At 42.1% G+C, this 24,838-nt stretch overlaps 1 protein-coding gene across 2 annotated transcripts in view; it reads left to right on the top strand.

Annotated features, from left to right (window-relative positions):
- TTC39C (tetratricopeptide repeat domain 39C) overlaps nt 1-22,020 on the top strand; it is a 106,706-nt gene extending 84,686 nt beyond the window's left edge. For both annotated transcript variants that reach the window (XM_082698713.1, XM_082698714.1), the window contains exons 7-14: nt 1,662-1,755; nt 4,877-4,984; nt 9,684-9,793; nt 10,824-10,947; nt 15,806-15,903; nt 16,959-17,063; nt 18,345-18,383; nt 19,600-22,020. In XM_082698713.1, coding sequence (XP_082554839.1) covers nt 1,662-1,755; nt 4,877-4,984; nt 9,684-9,793; nt 10,824-10,947; nt 15,806-15,903; nt 16,959-17,063; nt 18,345-18,383; nt 19,600-19,689 — 768 coding nt within the window. In that variant the 3' untranslated portion in view covers nt 19,690-22,020. The remainder of the gene's footprint in view (nt 1-1,661; nt 1,756-4,876; nt 4,985-9,683; nt 9,794-10,823; nt 10,948-15,805; nt 15,904-16,958; nt 17,064-18,344; nt 18,384-19,599) is intronic.
- The last annotated feature ends 2,818 nt before the right edge of the window (nt 22,021-24,838 follow it).

Raw genomic sequence — 24,838 nt, 5'->3', positions numbered from 1 at the left:
TCATAGCTCAGTGTGAGCGTCTCCTGAGAGGGTCCCTCCAACTGGATGTTAACCTCCTTGAGACCAGGAATCGCTGGTGTGGGGATGTGTGTCCTCTCTTAGGCTTTGTGGATGGGGACGAGGGATTGAACGCTGCAGCTGGAACCATCCTGGCAAAGTGAAGCATTACTATGGGGCATGAAGTTATTGATGGAGCCAAGGCCTTGGCTGATGAGTCATTTGGCTTATGGTGCTGCTGAGTCACAGGATGTCCTAAGGACCTCCCTGACTCATCTGTGTGGCCCGTGGTGTACAAGAAGCGTCGCACAGTGACCATGCATCACTGAAGGAGCCAAGGAATGGGGTAGCCTTTCTTCTGTGATCCTTTCTGCTCCTGTTTGGCTCTCTGGAGGAGGAGAGGCAGAAGGGGCACTGGAAAGGGGGGAGCCAAGGAGCAGCAGACGGGGGAGCATAAGGAAGCCCAGGGAGGGCTGGATGCGCAGCGGAGGGAGCCGAGTGGCACCTGTGGGGCAGGGGATGGCCCAGGGCATGTATCACTGAGCTCAGGCTGTACCAAATTTTTAGCGCATTTAGGATTTATATTTATTAACACCAGTCATCACTGTATGTAGGATTAAATGCTGTATTTAGGATTGAGTTTGATGCTTTTTAGGTGCTCATATCAGGCATTCTGCATGAGGTTGGCAGGCTTTGAGAGGGTCTTTAGTGGAAAGAAACACTAAATGTATTTACTCAGGAGTGAGAACAGTCATTGGAGAGTCCATTGTGTTAAATAAATGCAAAAGTCAGAACAGAGTGTCAGTGGAGGAGATGAGAGGACCAGCAGCAGTCGGACATGGAACCACACTAGGGACTTGTATGACAGGGTCAGTGGGTCCCAGCGGGGACAGTGTGCTAAGGGCAGGCCTAAAGGAGCCTTCAGGCAGTCACTCAGGAATGACGGGGTCTGTCCGGCCTGGGCTGGGTTCAGACACACCCCGTCTCATTACGCTACACTTTATTGCACTTTGCAGATATCAGGGTTTTTGTTTTGTTTTGTTTTGTTTTTAAATGAATTGAAGGTTTGTGGCAACCCATTTTTCCAACAGCATTTACTCACTTCATGCCTCTGTATCACAGTTTGGTTATTTTCACAGTATTTCAAACTCTTGTGGTTATTGTTATATTTGTGAATGGTGATCTGTGATTACAACTTGTCGGAAGCTCAGAAGATGGTTAGCAGTTTTTAAGCAACAAAGTATTTTTTAAATTAAGTCGTGTGCATTGTTCTTTAGACACAATGCTGTTGCACCTTAATGGACTGCAGGATAGTATAAGAGTAACTTTAGCATGCACTGGGAAACCAGAACATTCCTCCAACTCTCTTTATTGCATATTCGCTTGTTGTGGTGTGGAACCGAACCTGTGGTTATCTCTAAGGTCTGCCTGTTGTATACACAGGAGGGGGAGTTTCCCACCAGAGCAAAAGAAGGACTCTGTGCCGAGGTTCATCTCACAGCTCACAAGCAAATTGGAATGTTCCAGAAATTTTGAGGTCATTCTCTTCTGTGCTGTTTAATCTGTTTAAAATAACTATTAAGGAAGAAGATGCTTTGGAATGAAGATGATTGTAATGTTAATGACAGATTTTAGCCAGTAACTCTTTTCATTTTTCTCTTCAGTGTCAAATCAACAGTGCCTTGACTTCTTTCCATACTGCTTTGGAGCTCGCGATAGATCAGAGAGAAATCCAACACGTCTGTCTGTATGAAATAGGTAAATATGAGCTGTCTGTCCAGCTTCTTGTCATGCCATGGCATGAATGCATTCCTCTTGTGTCCGGCTGGATGGCTAGCTTCTGGTGGTGGATCTTAATGCCTCTTGTGCAGGTCTGCCTTTTTCATGCTCTTCGGTTTGGGTCTTTGTAAAATGCTTGCTGCCTTTCATGAGAATCAGACCTTGTTACTGTAGCACAAGCGATGATACTTATCTCAGGGACTGTCCTTGCTGCTCTAGAATTTATTCTTTCTAACATTCTGATTTTAGGATATTAGGTCATGTTAAAAGAATGGACTGAAACTCTTTTGTAACTACTTATCTGACTGCACAATTAGAATCTAAACTATGTTTCCTTCCCTCGCACCCAAGGGATTTTTTTTTTTTTTAAACCTGGGAATGAAAAATAGGGTCTGGGAGAGAGTTGGGCATGGGAGCCCCAATCCTAGCCCTTCTGACTAGCTCGGAGACCTGGGAAGAGTTGTGGAAGCCTCATGGTTGCCTTGAGTGTTGTGGTGCCTGCCCTCAGTGGTCACGAGGGTTAGATTTAGGCGGGCATCAGCCTTCCCTGCATGTGTGAGTGCCTGCCTTCTGCTTCTTCCCCCTGCAGACAAATTTCTAAGCAGACATGGAAATATTTCTTTGCTTCCTGCTTTCTCCCTCCTGTGCCAAAGTTGTTACTATGAGTTTTTTGCTGATGCACTAAAATTTTCCTATCCTGCTGTTTAGCAATTTCATAATCACTTTGTAGCAGTTGCTCTGTGGGGCTCAGGAGAATTAGCAAAACAGTTGAAACAACAATGACACAATGTAATAAAGGGCTCATGCGGTTCGGGCTTCGGCCCAGTATGACAAGGTCACATCAAGAAGCCGGGGAGCGGAGAAGTGATGAGGTCATGATGGGATCAACAGGGAAAATAGGAGCTCCAGGGTCCTCTGCGGAGAGGGGACGAAGACATGGGGGATGCGCAGGGGGCATTTAGCACCAGGTCCAGACCATATGATGCTTGCCACTTGTTTATCTGCTGTGGACGTAGTTGTTGTCTTGGATCATTTTAAATCTTTTTGAAGAAAAATACACACTAAAAGATTGGGAACTTCCCAGTAAAATAATACTGTGTTTTAAGTATCTCTTATGGTTTAGAGAAAGGAGCTGAAGTATAATCCAACGCAAAATATATTTTTTATGTCGTCTACCCTACTGGAGCTCTGGCTAGTAGCCGTAAGGTAGGGTGGCATATATTTCAAAGACCTTGAATTAACAACTAGATTTTGTGGCCATTTGTGGTCTTAACATACTGCTGCCTTTTTTTTTTTCCTTCCACTTTTATTGAGATATAATTGACATATAATGTATTAGTCTAAGTTGTATGACATCATGATTTGATAAGTCCATGTATTACAAAGTGATTAGGATGGCCCATCTTAGTGCACCGTTTCAAGGTCTGTGGCAGAATGGAGGGTTAGACCTGAAGGAGGCTTGGAGATCATTAAAGCGTAACCCCAAGGGCTTAGGAAGGTTAACCCAAGAAGAAGCAGCACAATTGTAACGCAGGCTTCTTATTCATACTCAGTGCTCCTTCCAAGCCTACTTTGCATTTAACTCCCATCATCTAGGATGGACATGATTTGCCCCAGTTTTTACTGGAAACTATGTCGACTTGCTATCCTATCCCATAGAATCTGACACTGGATTTTCTAGAAGTGTGGATCCCTGTCATCCTTGTACTTCAGAGGCAGATCCTAGATGACACGGATACCAGAATTGATTACGGAGGGGATGCTGGGGACAGGAGAGAGCAATGGCCTTCACTCCTTAGCCTTTCCTCTCACTAGCTCTGTGGCCTTGACCAAGTCCCCAGCCTCTCCATGCCTTAGGTTTTCTCCTTGGTAAAATGAGGATGCCATCTGCCAGCTTAGGAAGCCCCTAGTAGAATTAGAATTATACCAGGTGCTGGGCTCAGGCAGCGGGAGGTGCATTTCTAAAAACGAGGATAGTATTTCTCGTGCTTCCGTGGCCGCCGCTTCTGACCAGAATGCCTGTCTCGTGTTGTGATCCAGGAAGGACGGGGATCTTTCTCAGCCCTGCTGCCAACCTGCAGAAGGAAGGCGGGCAAGGACTTAATTTCTGACTGGCCTAAGTCCACTTCCCACAAGGGCTTGAGAATTAATAGTAATCATTAAGGAGCCATGAGTGCTTGAAGCCTCTTTTGAGGTAGTCACTTTACTGCTGCTTTTTCTGTGTCTGGGGCTGCTCTTGGGGAAGTACTGCTGGGCTTCAAATTCATCTCACAACCAAACTGGAGTGCAGGATACAAATCAGAGTATTTTCATAGAAATCTTTATGTCCCTCTGTATTGCTTTAAAAAGTGGGGTGGGGGGGCACCTGGGTGGCTCAATAGGTTAAGCAGCTGCCTTTGGCTCAGGTCATGAAACCAGGGACCTGGGATCGAGCGCAGATGGGGCTCTTGCCGAGCCAGGACCCTGCTTCTCCCTTTCCTCCCTGCTTGTGCTCTCTCATTATCTCTCTTCCTCTCTCTCAAATAGGTAAAAATCTTAAAAAAAAAAAAAAAATTTATTTATCTGTTGGCGGGGGGGAGGCAGAGGGAGAGAGATTCTTAAGAAGAGGCCAAGGCGGGGCTCCCTGTCCCAACCCTGAGATCACCACCTGAGCCGAAACGAAGAGTCGGATATCAACCGACTGCCCCCCCGAGGCGCCCCCTCACTCTACTGCTTCTAAACAGCTTCATGGGCTGTGAAATCACAAGTGCCTTGTCTTACTCAAAACATCACACTGAGGTTGTTGGGAGAGGGGGTTGGGGTTATGGACATTGGGGAGGTATGTGTTATGGTGAGTGTTGTGAAGTACGTAAACCTGGCGATTCACAGACCTGTATAGGGCTAATAATACATTATATGTTTATAAAAAATTTATATTAAAAAAAGGGAAAAAAAGGTCACACTGAAAATATTTAAGGGACAAAAGATCATCTTTAGGTTTTCAGGCGTGGTGCACATGCAACACCCAGACAGTGGTCATCAGCAGGGTCAGATTTCTGGCTTAAGGATGGGGTGTAAGTCACGACTTGAGGGTCCCCCACTAAAAATATTTCTTTCCTAGGTTGGTGCAGCATGATCGAGCTGAACTTCAAGGATGCATTTGATTCCTTTGAGAGGCTGAAAAACGAATCCAGGTGGTCCCAGTGCTATTATGCCTACTTAACTGCGGGTGAGTAGCCCACTTCGGTGAGTTCTGACTCCCACACGCACTGGCGGGTGGCAGGACATGGCGTTCTCTTCCTCACTTTTCCCCGGAATGCTCATGTGTGGTACTACCGCCTGCTACGGTGTTCACTGACTCAGTGGGACCCTGCAGGCCTGCGCACCAGCTCCCCCTCTGGGCTGTGTTGGCCGCCGGCTCTATCCTGCAAATGCTCATTAGGATGATGGTTTCTGTGCATTCTGCCCTCAGCAGCCTCAGCTGACCCTTACTCTTCTTTGCTTTCTACAATATGGTTTTTAGTCTTTAAAAATTTAAACAGTTTTGAGAGAATTGAACATGTCTTTTAAATTGGGCTAGTATTTCTGCTTGGAGTGTCTGTGCCCTGGTTACAAAGTTGTACAGATTTTGAGTCGTCTGCCCCAAACCTGTTTTACCTATTAAGCTTGTTTACAGTTTGATTCTGCAGAGCAAGAGGTTTTTGAACACTGCCCATTGTTAAGCAGGAACACCTGTCATTGCTGAGCTGAATGAGCTGGCATGGACTTTTTTTGTCCTTCCCATCAGGAGATAAAGATATGCTGCCACCTAGTGGACACAGGGTTGTCTGTGCCCTGCGGGACATAAAAAGCACTGCGGCGAAGGTGGGACCCCAAGAAACCCAGTGCGTTTTCTGTCTCTAATGCTGACCTCGCCTTAACCAGCCATTTAAGTGATTTTTTTACTTGAAGTGCAAGACTAATCCAAACATAATTTTAAGTTTTTAGGTATCTCTATTTCTCTGTTTGGATTTGGAGTCATTCCAGTCCCTTAACTGATCTGTTTAAAGTAAGAGAATTAACAGTGGCCAGTATGCACGTCCTGGAGGTTTAGAAAGTGGAGCTCACTAGGACCAAGTATGAAATCCCTTTACACCCACACTCTTTACTGCAGTCCCCGTCGTGCAGACCTTTTTGTATAGCTCTGTCGCTGATGTTTGAATGGGATTATTTTCAGTATACTAGTTAGAATACTGTGTCTCACACCGTAAGAGTTGTTGTATGGGACTCACAGGCCTCTCAGAGGACAGTGGCAGCCATCTACAGAGTGGCCTCCGAGGTGCGCCCGGCACGTTGAGGAGTGGGTAAACTGAAAAGCGGAGGTCTTCACAACAACCCAGCCATCAGTTGTTAATGTGTTATGGACTCACAGAGTCAGTTGTGGGGAGCTGTTTCTTTTTTAATCTTCACTGAGCATAGAACACAAAGAAATAAATGTACAGGGGCGCCTGGGTGGCTCAGTGAGTTAAGCCGCTGCCTTCGGCTCAGGTCATGATCTCAGAGTCCTGGGATCGAGCCCCACATCGGGCTCTCTGCTCAGCGGGGAGCCTGCTTCCTCCTCTCTCTCTGCCTGCCTCTCTGCCTGCTTGTGATCTCTGTCTGTCAAATAAATAAATAAAATCTTTAAAAAGAAAAAAATTAAAAAAAAAAATGTACAGTGTGGCTGTGTATGGGAGCATTTACTCTCCAGATACTGGAAATGCCAGGATTATAACCACTTGTAGGAGCTGGTAAAGCATGAAAGCCTCATCTCTGTTTTTGCAAAGGGGTTTTATACAGATGGTAAGTTCTGTCAGGAGTTCCCAGGAAAGGGGCAGATCACTTCTGTCCTGCAAGCTGCCATTGGAGTTGGCCCTGAAGGACAGATACTTATCGACAGGCTGAGCTACAGAGGAGGGGCACTTGTATCAGAAATATTGCCACCAGGGACTTTGTTTCTGGTATAGTTCAGTTGTAAAACATACATAACATAAAATCTACCATTTTACCCATGTTGAAGCATTCAGTTCAGTGGCATCACGTACAGCAACCTTGTTGCGCAGCCATGACTGCTGTCTGTCTCTTGTTTGAATTCTGTGACACTGTAGAAATGTTATGAATCATATGAATGATCTGAGGAGCACCTCAGGCATAGCTAAAACAGGCATTACTCTTTTTCAGTGGCTTATTGTGGGTTAGGCTTAGGCAAGTCTTTTAACTATCTTGGAATTTTACATTCTCTGATCTATAGCCTGATAGGTTTGGCAAAGCAATCATTGCATTTCCTTCTGGTTTTGAAATGCTGCGAGAGAGGAGAAAGATGGTGGAGGAGTAGGAGACCTAAATTTCATCTGGTCTCAGGAATTCAGCTAGATACTATCAAATCGTTCTGAACACCTACAGACTCAACAGGAGATTGAAGAAAAGAATAGCAGCAATTCTATGAACAGAAAAGAACCACTTTCTGGAAGGTCTCTTCTGATTTGTTTAGTGTATATTTTGGGGGGGGTCATTGTTACCCTTTTAGCATTTTGTTCCCTCATTCATCTCTTCTTTGGACAAAATGACAAAACAGAAAAACTCATCTCAAAAAAAAAAAAAAAAATTAAAAGGCAGTACCTACTGCCAGGGACCTAATCAATACAGACATTAGTAAGATGTCAGAATTAGAGTTCAGAATGATGATTGTAAAAATACTAGCTGGGCTTGAAAGAAGCATAGAAGATACTAGAAAATTGTTTCTGGAGAAATAACTAAAATATAACCAAGTGGAAATCAAAAAGGCTGTTAATGAGGTACAATAAAAAATGGAGGCTCTAACTTCTAGGACAAATGAGGCAGAAGAGAGAATTAGTGATCTAGAAGACCAAATGATGGAGAATAAAGAAGCTGGAAAAAAAAAAAGAGACATAAGCAACTACTGGATCATGAGTGGAGAATTCAAGAGATAAGAGATAAGTGATATTATAAGACAAAACAGTATTAGAATCATTGGGATCCAAGAAGAAGGAAGAGCTAAAGAAGCGTAGAAGGTATATTGGAACAAATTATAGCAGAGAACCTCCCTAATCTGGGGAAGGGAACAGGCATCAAAATCCAGGAGACACAGAGAACCCCCCTTGAAATCAATAAAAATAGATCCACACCCCATCATCTAATAGTAGAACTTAAAGTCTCAGAGACAAAGAGAAAATCCTTAAAGCAGTTCAGGACAAGAGGCCTATAACCTATAACAGTAGACATATTAGATTGGCAGCAGACTTACCCACATAGACCTAGCAGGCCAGAAAGGACTGGCATGATATATTCAGAGCACTAAACAAGAAAAATATGCAGCCAAGAATACTATATCCAGCTAGGCTGTCACTGAAAATAGAAGGAGAGATAAAAAGCTTCTAGGGAAAAAAAAAAAAAAAAAGCTTCTAGGACAAACAAAAAATAAAAGAATTTACGAACACAGATGATCCCTATAGGAAATATTGAAAAGGGGTCCTCTAAGCAAAGAGAGAGCCTAAAAGTAACATAGACCAGAAAGGAGCAGAGACAATATACAGTAATAGTTACCTTACAAGCAATGCAGTGGCACTAAATTCATATCTTTCAAGAGTTACCCTGAACATAAATGGGCTAACGGCCCCCAATCAAAAGACACAGTATATTAGAATGGAAAAAGAAAACAAAACAAAACCCATCAAATGCTGTCTTCAAGAGACTCTTTTTAGACCCAGAGACACCTCCAGATTTAAAGTGGGTGGAGGGGAACCAAACATTCAGCCTAATCCCTTCTATTCCCAGTAGAAAATCTTCTGCCTCTCCCATCACCTTGACGCCCACAGCCTTCTATGAGTCTCAGTGCTTTTGCTGCTTTGGCCTGGCCAAAAGCTGTCCATTCTCTGACATGCAATGGCCCTGTGCTCTGCTTGGCCAAGCCCCAAACTGTGAGTAGAGGACCACCTACTTTTAGGAGCACTCAAATAGAGGAGGAGAAACCAGGTCCTCTAGCTGGGGATTGAAAAACAACATGTGCCAAAGACAACATCTAAGAGAAAATTGAAAATGGTTTCAGTGCCTTTGGAATTGAGAAGCTGGTAAAGTTTCATCTTCAAAGATGAAGCGAAGGAAATGTGATTAAGTCTTTGCCTGGGGATTGGGATGGGTGAAAATTGTATACAGACTATCAAAGTCTTATCCTCCTCCAAGGCTCAGCCTGACTCCTGGCTCCTCAAAAGTTTTCCTGATCATTCCAAAGAGAAATGATCCCTTCTCTTCCTGAACTTTGCCCAAAGCACTTTGGTTTTTCTTCTCTTGAGGCTCTTCTCACCATATACATTGTAACTCTGGGACTATGTGTGGGTCTTATTTCTCCAGCTGAAATTTACATCTCTTTCTGGGTTAAGCATGTGTTTCTTCTTTATGTTCTTGATGGTGGTTTGTAAATGGTAGGTGGCCAATGAACACGTGTAAGACTAATTTCATGACTTTCTTTCCAGGCATAGGGGTAGCCTCCTTCCATCAGGCAGCTTCATGATCCTTACTGTTCTTTCTTCCTTAAATTCTCTTTTATTCCACTTTCTGAGCATGTGGGCTCCAGCTAGACTGTATACTGTGACAATAGCTGGGAATTATATCTCATCAGAGACTAGCACCCAACAAGAGGATTAAGACTGGTCTTCCTTTATGTCCCCACAAAGCTCTGGGAACCCAGTTAGGTGGGAAATAGTTGTTGAATCAGTGGTGTGACAGTCAATGGGATGGCGTAGGCCTTTGTGTAACAATCTTTAAAAATATGTGCTCCCATTTTTGCTTTGGTAACATTTTCCAAGTACCATCAACCTCGGTGTCTTTCCATGATATCTACCCCCCACCCCCCACTCCCGATACTTAAGGAGTGCAACATTGGTGTCTTACAGTTTGTCAGGGAGCCACTGGTGACGTGGATGGGGCACAGATAGTCTTCAGAGAAGTTCAGAAACTCTTCAAAAGGAAAAACAACCAGATTGAACAGTTCTCAGTGAAAAAGGTATGTTGGAGTCTCTGGGTCCAGTGTGGTATTTACAATGAGCATCCGTAACTGACACCACCTCAGGCGAATTTGAGGAAATCCTAATCCCAGCTGGTGACTGACTGGCCATGTAGAATGGGCTTCACCACCAGGGAGAAAATATACTCCCGTGGTCCCTCTTCTCCTCTGAGTGGAAAGTGCTTGCTTTGCTGCATGTAATTAAAGGAGTTATTTGTTTGAGTGGGTAGATGCGTTATAGACCATGCAGAGCTAATGGGCCTATCTGGAGAGGGAAAGCATTGTCTAAAGAGTTAAGTGATTTTAGAAGAATAGAAATGGGCAGAATCTAGGCAAGAGATCTAGACTATTGGTTGTCAATCTAGTGAGCACATCACATTTTGACCTAAAAAACAACAGAAATATGCTTCAGATTTACCAGCAGAAAGGGCCCGGCATTGTAGGGATAAAGTTCCTAATTTATTCTGTCTACACCTTTAAAGAATCAAAGTTAGCCAAATTACTGTAGGTTACATGACAACTTGTCATATCCTGAATTTTGCATGATTTTAGTTTGTTTCTAATGAATGAATATTAATGACTTAGTTTGAACACAAACTAGATTGTAATGTGGAATGCCCCCGAGACTACTGGAACTAAGGAGAAAATTAAAAAGTCAGTAAAACCAAAACTAAAAGGCATCTAGTGTTACATTTTCCATGTAAACCCGTCCATTATTGTCACTCAGCTTTTACAAATTCCTTTGATTTAAGCTGAACTGAATCTAGTTCGCTCCCAATGTTTTCTGAGTGTATCCCGGATCCTGATAGTGGATTGAGTTGAAGAATGACTGAAAGGCAGATCTACCAATCCATTAAAAATTAGAAAGCAAACAAATTTTTGAGAGAGAGAAAAAGACGTTCTCATTTTTAGCTTTGTTGGAGGAGGTTGTTCATGTCAAACACAAACCATTTTTGGCTATCTCCAAAGTATATGTTTTTATTTAAATTTGTTGGCACAAACTTAGCCTGATCCTTCTAACCGCTTGCAGGCAGAGAGATTTCGGAAGCAGGCTCCGACCAAAGCGCTGTGCGTGCTGGCCTCCATCGAAGTGTTGTACCTGTGGAAAGCCCTTCCCAACTGCTCCCTCCCCAACCTGCAGAGAATGAGTCAAGGTAAAAACAAAGTGATGGACCTGGTTCCTTCAGTGTCTCATTAATATTACCTGATTCAGAGAGTACAGATCTGTCTTTCTTGGAAGGGTGGTGTAGTGATGGACGGTCGGTGGCTTAGGTGATAGGTGTGGGCAGTGCAGTAGTGTGTGGACACGTTTGCATTGTTAGCAGCGTGCGTGCAGGGAGGCACGCAGACTCCAGGCGTCGCTGATTCTGTGGCCCTGGGGGTTGCTGAAAGCATACAGTTTTTTTCCCCAACAATAGCCCTTTGTTTCATATAGGTTTGATTCACGTGTATTAACATGCACAGATACTGAGTGTAAGGTTCATTGAGTTTTGGCAGATATGTACATGCTGTCCTCCACCAGCACCACGGTGAAGATCCGGAAAGTTTCCACCAGCCTTGTAATTTCCCCTGGGCACTTTCTTGGGTGCCCCTCCCCCTCGAAGGCAGCCACAGTTCTGACTTGTCCTTCCACAGATTAGTTTTGCCCATCATTGAACTTCATGTAAGTTCAGATTGTGTGTACTTTTTATTGCTTGGCTTCCGTTGTCCAGCATAGGCTCCGTGGGAGTGATGTGTGTTGCCGCCGGTGTCCATGGTCCATGCCTTTGACTCTCTGAGTGGCCCTCTGTCCTCTGGCTCCATCTGTACCTCTGTGTGTTTATTCTTTCTCCGAGTAATGAACATTTGATTTGTTTCTGGGTTTTGAGCTATCCTGAGCAAAGCTGCTACACTAAGTAGACAACATAAGTGTACTTGTCTTTTCTGCAGATATCCCGTACTCATTTCTCTGTAATAAATACCTAGGAATGTAACTAGAAGCCTAGATTTTTTCATTCATGTATTTAAAGAAAAAAAAAAAGGACCAAGGCACTTGGGTGTCTCAGTTGGTTAAGTGTCTGACTTCGGCTCAGGTCCTGATCGCTGTCTGGGTCCTGGTATCGAGCCCTGAGTTAGGCTCTGCCTTCAGCTGGGAGTCTCCTTCTCCCTGTGCCCCTCCCCCCACCCATGCTCACTCTCTCACGCTCTCTCTCTCTGTCTCTCTCCCAAATAAATAAAATCTAAAAAAGAAAAAAAAGAAAAGAAAAGAAAACCATAGGACCATATGTGTTATGGCAATGTCTTCATAAAGTCATTTTTATTATAGCAGCTAGGAAAAGTTCACAGGAAGAATAAACGACACATTTATTTATTTATTTATTTATTTATTTTTTAAAGATTTTATTTATTTATTTGACAGAGATCACAAGCAGATGGAGAAGCAGGCAGAGAGAGAGATAGAGGGAAGCAGGCTCCCCGCTGAGCAGAGAGCCCGATGCGGGACTCGATCCCAGGACCCCGAGATCATGACCTGAGCCGAAGGCAGCGGCTTAACCCACTGAGCCACCCAGGCGCCCCTAAACGACATCTTTAAATAAAATAAAGCTTTATTGGTGATTAAAGAAATATCATAGCATTTTTTAAGTACTTAATGGCAGACATTGGATGCTGTCTAACCTGGCAAATTGTTTAGTTTGCTCTATCCTGCTTTCTACGTAAGAAAGACAGTATCGTCAGAGCCATTTTATGCATGAAGAGACTAGTGCTCAGATAGAGCTCGGTGACATGGCCAGCTCCCATCTGGACAGGTGTCCCTCCCTGCTCCTGATCCGAGGACAGCTCAGCGAGTAGCTTTCCTACAGCTTCACCTCCTGGGAGCATGGTGAGATTTACGTCCCGTAGCTAGCACGATTGCACCATGAGACCGTTATGTCAAAATAATGCATACATCCAGAAGGATGGTTTTATAGAAATGTATCCTTATTCACACACATGCTGCCCTTTTCCAAAAGAGGCTTAATACTGATATTTAGACTTAATCAAAACTAGTTTGTTAGTCATTGAAGGAAATTTGTCAGATTTCTGTATAATCACACTTTTGGATCAAATATAGAATTATCCATTGTATCACATACTTTTATCATCAGACTTCCTTGCAGGCACCTTTTGCTTATTTCAAAAAAAAAAAAAATAAAGTCCCCCTTCAAAAGTAAAAAAGCTTTTGTCAGTGTTGATATTCCAGAGATCAAAGCAATACAACTCCAAAATAAGTTGTGTGCAGAGGCCCTGTAATTAGAGTGTGTAGCCCTCCCAAGGGGGATTGGTTGAAAGAAAATTTTCTTGGGTGCGCATAAGTTCTGCTATGTCCATTGCAAAAGGATATGCATAATTTTAAACCCATCCCTAGTTGTGACGCAAGTCTAGAATATCTACAAATGTCTAATTCAAAGGAACAATACAGAATTTTAAGTGTTCTTTGAAATGCATAAATACAAGATCCTGTAGAGAGAATTCAGACACAAATGCAACCATAAAATAGGCTGTAATCAGCAGGCACAAGAACGATTATCACTTAATGTGACGAATTGTTCTTGGGACCCCTTTCCAGGTATCAAAATAAATAGCAAAGATGTGGTCCTGGGGAAAGGGAGGCTCTTGAGTAAATACCATTTAATTCTTTAACATCTGTGTTAAAGATTAGTGCAGTTTTGAGATCGATTAATTAGCTTCTGTCATTCCCCAGTGTTAAGCAGTAATGATCCAAATCTCTTCCGCTGTGTAGAGTACAGAGCAGATCTTTATAGAGAAATAGTGAGTTCCAGAAAAAACTGGTAGTCCATGATTAATTAAATGCTCCTCCCCAGCTTTATGCATTCAGCTGCTCCCAAGTCCCCGTTTGTAGCTCCCTCCCCACAGCACATGTGGTTGGACTTTTACATCCTTGTATTGCGGTTTCACACATAGACCTTTCCCCACCCACCCTCCCTTATGCACTGCATTCTTCCTTTGCATTGTAAAGAAGTCTCTGTATGTCCTCAGCACAGCACCCAGAGTGATCCTATTAAACAAAGTCCCATGTCATTTTGGAGCTCAGAATCCTCTGTGGTTTCATCTTCTTTAAGGTAAATGTCCAAGTCCATTCAGTAAATGTCCAAGGCCTCCAGTGTTGTGTGATCTGTCCACCAGCCACCCTCTTCCCCCACCCTATCGCCTCTCACTGCCCTCCCCCCTTGCTTACCAGGCTCTAGTCATACTTCTTAGTGTTCTTGAACACACCAGGCACATGCCGACCCCGGTGCCTTTGCACTTTCTCTTCTTTCTACCTGCAAATGTTCTTCTAAATACCCACAAGTCTCCTTCACTCATTTCCTTCAGGTCTTTCTTAAATATCACCTTTACATTGAGGCTTAAATTGGTATCTTTCTGACACACATGCATACCTCCATACCCCTTCCTGACTTAATTTTTTACCTTAGCACTGACACTTCTTCAACATATGTTTTGTTTATTTGTTTGTTTGTCCTTTGTATCATCTAGCTTTTCCACGAAATGTTAGTTTTTTAAGGGCAGGTATTGCTTCTAGTTTGTCACTGCTGTATTCCAAGCACCTAGAACTGCCTAGCACATAGTAGATTTTCAGTAAATATTGAATGAGCACATCACCTGTGTTCCCGTTTCCTTGACACTGTTGCCTTAAAATCTTTTTTTAAAGTTTTGTTTAGAGGGGGTTGGGGCAGAGGGAGAGAGAATCTTAAGTGGGTTCTGCCAGACATGGGTCTCCATCCTTTGAGCCTGATATTGTGACCTGAGCTGAGACCCAAGAGTCAGACACTTAACTAACTGCACCGTCCAGGCGCCCCCAAGGTCTTTTTTTAATGTGGAGGTATTCCCAGCCTAGCTTTTTGAGACAACTCCTGCTTCTGTAGGTTCAGAGTCTGTTATTCACAGTTACCTTGTTGCTACTCTGCCAAACTCTTTCAATTACTTGTTCTGGAACTTTGAACATTTTGTGTGTATATAAATATACATGCATCTATACACACACATACATATGATTGTGCAGATACATATATGTACATATGTATGTGTATGTGTCTATAAAACCTTACCAAATCTCAGGGTCTCTGGTGGTCCATAGAAACAACTACTTCCTTTCCTGCTCTGTTGGCTCCACTGTGTTTCTCACGTCCTTAGAAAACTCTCTGAACCTCTTCCCCCATGTGTGCATGTCCTGCCCAGGAGTTGCAAGCTTCTTGAAGTGGGGGATCACGTCTGAGCCCCCCTCTATGGCCAGTGCAGGGCATCAGTACAGACATTCAGAGGTGCCCACTGTATGGCTTAGGACATTAATGTGGAGGTGTTTTGAAGTATTTTTTTAGAGTAGTTTTAGGTTCAGAGCAAAACTGAGGAGAAAAATGCAGTTTCCATCTGTCACACCCCTCCCTGCCCCCTGGGCTCAGTCTCCCCGTCTCCCAGCATCCCCCACCCAGTCGCTGGATCCGTTACAGCGGTTACAGCGGGTGAGCCAACACTAACACGTCATTAGGTGTAGTTTTCTATTGGGGCCATTTTTTGTTTGATACATTCCATGTGATTTGACACATGTGTAATGACATGTATCCACTCTTATAGGTAGTATCATACCAAATAGTTTCACTGCTCTAAAAACCTTCTGTCCTCCATGTGTTCCTCCCCACCCCGACCCAGACCTCTGATCTTTTGTATTGCCTCCGTAATTTTGCCTTTTCCAGAATGTTATATAGTTGGAATCACATAGTACGTAAGCTTCCCAGATTGGTTTCTTCTTCTTAGGAACAGTAGGAGGCAATGTCGAATCTTCCTGTTGCTGTGACGTTTGATATCTTTGCTTTTCCTTGAATAAGGATATTCACAGCCAGATGAGGAATCCCTCATCTGGGCGGGATTATGAACTGTGCCGTAGTCACTGAACAATGAAACACTTAACTCTTGGTGGTATTTAAGAGATTAAGAGACCGTATATGCTGCTTCTTGCTGTTTTCACTTCTCTTTAAGCTTGCCACGCGGTGGATGATTCATCTGTCATCGGATTAAAGTATTTGCTTCTTGGTGCCATACACAAATGTCTAGGAAACTCAGAAGATGCTGTTCAGGTAAACCATTAATGCTGCTGTCGCTTAGGGAAAAGCAAAATGAGAAATGTATTCAGCAGAGCCAGATCTCCCACTGCAGCCAGAGTTTTATCCACCACACTGATTCAGGTCATTGCAGATGCCATAGGTTGACACAGTGCAACCTCGTTCTTAATGTGACTCCAGATTCTTAGAATACTTCTTTACAGACAGGCTTCTTTTCTGCCACTAGCTTCGTATTAAGATGACAGCCTCAGAGGAGAAGGAAATGAGGATGCAGACAGTTTTAAAGGGACAGAATGAAGCTTCACAGTTAGAGATAGACAAAAATGATCAGGTGTGCCCCCGTGTTCACCTTTCTTGTCTCTGCAACGGCAGATGACGGATGCGGCCCTGGAGGTGAGGTCTAGAAGCGTGCTTGTTCTTCGGGGTACACGGTATATGGAAAAGAACGATTCATTATTTTCAAATATAGTTGGAAGGATTTTTCTGAGGTTTTTGTGTGGTTGGCTGTTTTGAAGTTTACCCCAGTGTTCTTTTGATTACCTTTTGAAAGAGTTTATGTGCAGTAGTAGAGGCCTTTGACTTTTAAATCCTAGGGAGTTGATGCCCTTGTCTTAAATTTTTAAATTTTACACTGTGGGGTCATCATAGTTATTACACGGCTCTAAATGGCCTGTTTTGGATCACATGCTTAAGGTATCAGCAAGACACATCCTAAGGGATGGTTCTTGGCTTATGGGCTTTTTGTTTTCAGTACTAAAATGATAGGTTCAGACTTGGAGATGCAGATAAAAATGTTTTTGCAGCACCATCAGCAGAGGCTAGTGTATCAGCTGGAAAAACAAGCAACGCAAATTGGGCTGACTGCTGGGTGGCAGAGCTTTGGAAGTGTAAGCATGGAGGGGACTTCTGAGAGACGGATGAGGAAGGATGGGAAGAAATAAGGATGCAAAGAAAAAAGAAAATCTGGTCTAGAGTACAGAAATAAGAGAAATCCCCCTTTCTGCCTCCTGAAGATGTGATGAAACTTTAGGGAAAGGAGTTAATTCTGATACTACTTGTATTACTTTCAGTTCTTCCAGCGAGCTGTTAAAGATGAGTTGTGTCGTCAGAATAACTTATACGTTCAGCCATATGCCTGCTATGAACTTGGCTGTCTTCTGTTAGACAAACCAGAGGTAAGATCTTACGTAGTTGCTTAAGTGATGTTCCTCAGCTCCCCCCCAAAAATGTGCAACTGAGTAGGCACAAAGCATCCGCCCTTCATTTCAAGTCCATTGATTGACCATAGCGGGGTTGTTTTGGGTTTGGTTTTCCTTGATTTCATGTAGGATGAATCCAAGAAGCTACTAATCCTGTCTTACTGTGTTGAGCGAAGTAACTTTTTTTTTGGAATTAGATGTATAAATGTAACTTTTTAGAGCCAGACTCATTTGAGGGGAAAGTCATTGCCTTTTTTAGGATGGTATGACATGATGTGGTGTGGTTTATGCAGAAGAACTTCGAATTGCATTTTGGTTCCAGTTCTCTGTTTAACTTGGTGTGGGATCCTGGTTAACCTCATACCTTCCTCCTAATAATTAAAACAGGATAAAAAATACCTGCCATGCCAACTTAATAGAGATTATGGTGAGATTGATGAGAATGATGTGATGATTGCTTCAAAAATTTTTAGAATATCCTATAAATTTATGTTGACATTTACTTTGCGTATTTAAGTACATTGGGGCAGTTTTGTTAAAAAAGAAAAAAAGCTACTGGATTTGCTTGATACTTTCTTTTAGAAGTTCAGTTACATAATACTAGCTTTATAAAATTCTAATTTTGATTAAGTTCAATTCCACTTTCAAATATAGGGACTTCATAAAAGTTGAGCTACATCAATAGAAACATGATTCTAGCTTAACCCTTAAACAGGTACCCTAGCTCACCAAAGATAGACTTGTGATTGGAAGTCTTTTTATTTGAAATTCTCATTTTACTAAAATAGAAAAATGTGTGTGGTGACTTTTGGTAGAAAAACCTAACACTATATTCTTTAAGAAAATTTGTACTCTTAAGGTAGCCTTAAGATACATACTTAAAATATGACAAGGCTGGTCTGTTTCTTGAAAACTAAATTGATGCCTTCAAAAGGAGATCTAACTTACTGAGGCCAAGTAAACTTTTTAATTGTCATCAATTGTAGGTTATTCAGTAAGATCTTAAGCTATAATAATTTTCGTAAGTTGTTCTCTCTTACAGAATGGTGAGGATTATGCATAATTACTTAACAGTACCTTGATGAGAATTTATAAGAATCATTAAAGAAAAATGGAGTCATTAAACTTGAATGAGCAGCTGACTCACCTCTGTGTCTACTGAGAATTGTTTTAATTAACCTGTCCTCTTACAGCATTTTCTGCTTGAGTACGTATCAGTGTAGATATTAAGAGATAATGTTTTTCTTACATTCATAGACCGTAGCAAGAGGCAGAACTCTACTTCTTCAAGCAAAGGTAAAAATACTATACCTACTACCTCTTTCCAGGGCACTTCTTGCTCTCTCTTATGTCGTCTTGAGTCTGAATTCAAGAAGCTTTGTTAGATGATTGTTTTGATGGATATTTCTGGAAAGTAAAAGTAATAACTAATTGATTCAATGATCACTTGATTTTTTTTTTTTCGCTTAAGATTTATTTATTCGGGGCGCCTGGGTGGCTCAGTGGTTTAGGCTGCTGCCTTCGGCTCAGGTCATGATCTCAGGGTCCTGGGATCGAGTCCCGCATCGGGCTCTCTGCTCAGCAGGGAGCCTGCTTCCCTCTCTCTCTCTCTCTGCCTGCCTCTCCATCTACTTGTGATTTCTCTCTGTCAAATAAATGAATACAATCTTTAAAAAAAAAAAAAAAAGATTTATTTATTCTAGGGGCGCCTGGGTGGCTCAGTGGGTTAAAGCCTCTGCCTTCAGCTCGGGTCATCCCAGGGTCCTGAGATCGAGCCCCACATCGGGCTCTCTGCTCCGCGGGGAGCCCGCTTCCTCCTCTCTCTCTCTCTGCCTGCCTCTCTGCCTACTTGTGATCTCTGTCTGTGAAATAAATAAATAAAATCTTTAAAAAAAAAATTCATTTTGGAGAGAGAGTGCAAGAGCTGGGAGGGAGAGTGGGAGGGAAGGGGCAGAAGGAGAGGAGGGGGAGAGAATTTAGAGCAGATTTCTTGTTGAATATGAAGCTCAGAGCAGAACCTGATCTCACAATCCTGATAGCATGACCTGAACCAAAACCAATAGTCAGATACCCAACCAACTGAGCCACCCAGGTGCCCCATGATCACTTGATTTTTAAGTGAAATTTACCAGTCTCCTAAAAAAACTCATGAGATTGCCCATCCTGCTTTATAAACACACTTTTTGTTTGAGTGGGAAAATGGCTTTCATTTTCATAACTACAGGCTTGAGTGAAGAATTTCTAACAGCAACTTGATTGAGCACGATTTAAGACTACCATTTCAGGGATAATATGAAGAAAAATTTCCAGAGACGGCATTAATGACATTCCCCTGGATGTTAAACATGATCCCAAAGTTTGAGGCTTTAGGGAATAACAAAGTTGACTGGATGGGAAGCCATTGGTAGGAGTTTTAGGGGTTTTATGTTGGGATGCACCAAGCCATGTGGTCTGCAGTATTTCAGAAAGCTTAGCTAAGAGAGTCCATAAATCTCTTTCTTTGGTCCTACAGGAGGATTTCTCTGGCTACGACTTTGAAAACAGATTGCATGTCCGCATCCATGCTGCTCTGGCCTCTCTGAGGGAATTGGTGCCTCAGTGACGACATGGGGTTCCTGTTCTGTCCCTCCCCACCAGGTTCTGCACTTTAAAATAAAAGCAAGAGGACACAGCTCTTCCGAAGACCGGCTTTTCTTCTGAAAACCACCTGTGCCAGGGACACACTTTCCTAGTTAGGCTGACATATTCAAGATCGCCTCTTTTAAACACATAGCTAAGAAGTAATGATAATGATGATCCTAGTAATTATGACTAACCACCTGGGGAGAGGGCTAAGTGACCTTGTTCATACATTTTAGTTTTGTGATTTATTTTTAAAATAAAATCAGACTAAATATTCAACCTGTGATCTTCTAGGAACGCCTACCTTAAGCACACATCTGACTGGGTACGCTAGGAGGTACCTGTAAAATTATCAACAGTATTATGACATAGCGTTTATATTGTGTTTTGAAAAAAGAAAATAAAAGTGCTTTCTAGTGTTTTACTTTATCCTCTAACCTGTGAGTAGCACAGCACAACACAGATTTTCTTATCCCCATTGTCTAGACAATGAAACTCAGGCACAAAAAGGCGAATTGACTTGTCCCATTTGATGATTCCTGTTAGCAGTGGAGCGATGACTAGAACGCGGATCTCCTGATCGCAGATAGAATATTTTTGTTCAAAAAATGTTAATAACCCAGAATTTTGTTTCCTTATTAAAACACAAATGGTCTTCAGCTGACGTGTCATCAAAAAATGCTTTTCTTTAGATTGTCTACAAAATGTTTCAGAGTAATGAACACTTTTTTTTTTTTTTTCCTTTGAAAGCCAGCCAGGTAGGCCTAATAGATAGTTTTACAACCAAAAGTAGAACTATTTTGCTAGTGTATTAGAAAGCCTAGTCTATAGGCTAGATAAATAATACCTACATCTTAGGAGTTTCCTTTTCTTTGTGATAAATTGTCTAATTACCAGCTTTTGGAAGTCTTTTAACAAATTTCTCGAAAAGGTTATTCTTGAGTGAACGTAGGGTTTTTTTTTTGCCTCAGAATGTTTGCTGGTGAAGGATTTGCTGGGCTGTCTGTTGCCAGGGTTTAATCATTTTCTCCTCAGCTCAGGTTATTCTGTATAAGGAGTCCAGAGTTAATTTTTAAGCCTTCATCGCTAATTTTTTATTGTTATTTAATTTACCTCTTTGTCCAGTACTGCACACCTGTGGTTTGGAAGAGTCTAAATACCTCAGCCACTTAAGAATTTCTGCCATAGTTGTGTGACTAACATGGTTCAGGCTTAAGGTTAGACTTTTAAAAGTTTATATTGAGTTACAGAGTATCATCTTGGGGTGTCATTTACATATCCTTTTAGCTGAAGCATGTTCTCCTGTGATCTTAATACTTTAATATTTCTTTTCCAAATAAAACATAGGAGGAGCAGCTAGAATGTTGACAGCTTTAATCTACTTAATCTGGTTTTGAGGGAATGATAATTTCCTTGAAAGAATTAATCCTCACTGACTTTGACTAAACTATATTCATGATTCCTTACTTCCAAAATGTTTATTCACATTGACTTTCTTTCTGGTGTGAATCCTGCATGGATTTTTGACACTAGCCAGAGAGAAAAGATTGCTATCTTACATTCAGTGAATGAGTCGATCCAGAAGCCACGTAGATGCTTTCTGAAGAGAAAAATTGGTATTAAAAGTATTGGATACCTAATCTCATCAAGGCTTAAGGGAAGAAGGTTATGAATTGGTAAAATATGGCTCTTGGCCATTCTGTTCTCTTAGGCTATAGTATATGAGGCAAACTTCCCAGTTATGATTGTAGGGCATTCTGAATCAGGAAGTTCTTGGTTCAGTTCGTACTTAGTTGAATTTTCAGTTCAAATACTGTTTGAACCATTATTTACTACTCAAAGATTACATAAAGCCCTGTACTTTAAAATAAAAAGTGATTCCTATCCTAATTGCTGTAAAAATTTGTTTGTATCTCTCCAGAAAGATTGCAGGATTTCAAATAACCAGGTCACTGAATAGACAACTTTACCATGTCCCTTTAATAGAGAGTAAGTTTGATTATAAACTGATCCTGCCTTTGGTACAGGACAGCCCCTGTGGTTTATGCGTGTTAGCAGGGTGGTAGAGTATGGAGATGGGGTAGAGGGTGATTCTGAAGTCTCCAAAATAACCAAACCACAGTGCAGGCGTACGGTACCATTAGATTGACGGAAATCTGAGTACACTTTTGAGCTGAGTAATTCATGACTTTTTTCTGGCCTGCGTGCCATGAATTATCCAACCTGTGAACTGTGATCTGCCTGGAAACTTAGCTTGGTGTAAACTGCTCTTTACCCCTCGTGGATGAAGAAAATAATCATATAACCTGAACGGTTTGCATCTGTGTGTGGTTTGTCGGCATCACGCACTCCTTCCCCATTCTCTTCCACAGATGTTCTAATTTGTGAGTGTCAAATGTATTTTTGTATTAGATTTTGCCGATGGTGGAAGACATCTCTAATGTATATTTATGTACTCTGAACACATTTATGATCTGACACACTTTGGAGGCATGGTCTAATAATGTAATATATGTACCTTTGTGGTTAAAATATTTAAGATTTTTTTAAAATTAGGTTAGGTGTCTTTTGATTTTAGCACACGATAGCTAAGTATATGCCCGAGTGAAGAAGTATTTCAGATGTCACAGAAAAGTAGGAATTTATTGCTGCATATAGTACAAGTCAACTATTTATGGAATTTGCACTTTTAAACTTCTGCCAACTAAAAGCACAGTGCCTACCTGATTTCTGAAATACACACACGTGTGTATTTCTTTGCTGTATAACTTAGTCGATTGCTTCCTTAAGCAAACGGTGGTGGCAAGTATAAATACAGCTTTGCACCTATGAAGATACACATTCACAGTCATGATGTATTGTTTGGTATTTCTTACGTTCTTAAGAATCCTGTTGGTGGTATATTTTGTAGAAAAAAAAATGGTTAAGCTCAGATCATCCTAAGACACCTAGTAGAGGAAGGAGACTTAGAAGCTAGGAGACTTAGAAGACAGGAAAAGGACAGCAGGGGGTGGGATGGGTGCAGGAGAATGGGAAGTCGGTCCACAGAAGATGTGCCCCTTCTTCAGTGAAGTGTAAATCACCCAGTGCGCATTGTACTTGGCTTTCTTGGGAAAACTAGTAAGGGGTTTGAGTTGTAGCTCCTAGTTGCTAGGGAATATTATAACCTGGGTGAGCTCACTTTCTCCAAACACAGGCCAGTGGTTTACAAATTCTAGTTTTATACATTAACCGTCTTTTGAGAATCTGATTCTGTAGGTGCTAGGTAAGGCTTAGGAAGGCATTTTTAGCAAGCTCCTAAAAATGATTCTAATTCAGGTGGCATAAATTAGAGAAACACTGCCCTATGTTACCTTTTGTTAAGTGTTTTGTAAAGCTGAGAGAGGAGACCAACACAAACAGAATTCTATAACAAGGCTGTGTTCATACAGTGTATTATCCTGGGGCCACTGAGGAAATGCTTCTAACTGGCTTTCTAAAGTAGGATATTCCTGAACTGAGTTTTTTTCCCCCCCAAGATATTATTTATTCATTTGAGAGAGCACAAATGGGGAAAGGAGGAAAGGAAGAAGCAGACACCCTGCTGAGCTGGGAACTCAAGGTGGGGCTGGATCCCAGGAACTGGAAATGATGACCCGAGTTGAAGGCAGATGCTTAACCATCTGAGCCATGAGCCACCCAGGCTCCCTGCCAGCTGAGATTTAAAGAAGGATGTAATCAGGTAAAAATGAACTAAATGAGATTGGAATCATGCAGAGGCCCCACCAAGAACCTTGAGCTCTTCTGTAAAGTAAGGGTGGGGAGCAGGGAGCAATGGAAAACAAAGTAGATTTGCATTTTGCCTTTAGATCCTTAGTGGCAGGATGGGAAGACAAGAAGATTGGAAAACCAGATGAAATCATTAGTTCTAGAAATCAAAGCAGCAAATGGTGGTTTGAAAATTTTTGGTTAAATGTTTTCACTGTAAAATTTTGCATTTCAGAGGGACTTGGACAAAGCAGTTATTGAAGAACTGTGGAAAGAGTAAGGGCTTGACGTGAGTCTCAGATATTCTGCACAGTACCTAACACCTGTGTGTCCAGGATGGCCTGTCAAGGTCCGGCTACATAAGCATAAATGTCTTTTAATTCTAGAAGACACCACAAATGGGGTTTGTACTGAGAGGGTTTTAGTAGGTCATTTTCTGTCTTTGTTGGTTAAATATATTGTGAACCATCAGAAATCATGGAAGCTTCATTTCACTTTTCTCTACCAAAGTGGGGCTGGAGGGTAGTGATGGACCAAAAGAATGTACCATCTGCAGACCTGTCCTCACACTCGAAATCTAAAATTAGCTTTTCTCCTTTTAAAATATAATCTTCATGAGAAGAGGGAGCCTGCCACATAAGGGGCATTCAGTAATAATTATATGGATGAATTAATATCCGTAGGAAGTGCTCCGTGCAGCATAGGTATAGACCAGAGCCTCAGCATGACCTTTTTTATTTTAAAGAGCTCTGGAAGCCTTAACTGTTTGAGTTTAAAAAAAAAAAAAAGGTTTTATCAGATGGATGCCCTAGATGGATGCCCTGAAGATATTATTTCATGGTAGATTTCCAGCGGTTCTTGTTTTTTAAATATATGAAAATGGATTACAATGAAGCCTTGGTCTTCATGGTTATGATGGAGGTTAAGGCTCGGTACAAACCTGTGAGCCAGAATGGTGAGAGAACAGGTTTTTGGAAGGACGCAGCCTTCCCTGTCCCGCTGGTGGTTGTGGGAGGATGCCTTGTGCCCCGGGTATTGCAAAACTGTAATTAAGGGAAACTGGAATCTTAAGGGTTAATACCAAGGTCTCTCCACAGGGGATGGTCTCAAGAGGGAAAGTACTGTGCTGCGGGAAATTGTTCGTTCTCTTTATAGTAGTGTTTGTTCTGTATAACGTGACTAAAATTAGTCTTCGGAAAGGTGACTGAGAGTTAACAGGTGAGGTGGGGGAGTGATGTGAAGAGGCGCGGTGGTGACGGCGAGAACTGCCATAAATCTATTTCTCTTTCCTAATACAACAGCTCTTTTTTTATATTGTGCGACCAAAAGCGAAGAGGCCGTCGCCCTGACCGACTCCTGGCCGTTTGAAAACGCCCGTTTCC

The sequence above is a fragment of the Mustela nivalis genome (genome assembly GCF_964662115.1).
Source record: "Mustela nivalis genome assembly, chromosome: 14".
Lineage (NCBI taxonomy): Eukaryota > Metazoa > Chordata > Mammalia > Carnivora > Mustelidae > Mustela > Mustela nivalis.
Note: the sequence above shows the minus strand (reverse complement) of the source record. Positions and strands in the feature narration are given on the sequence as shown.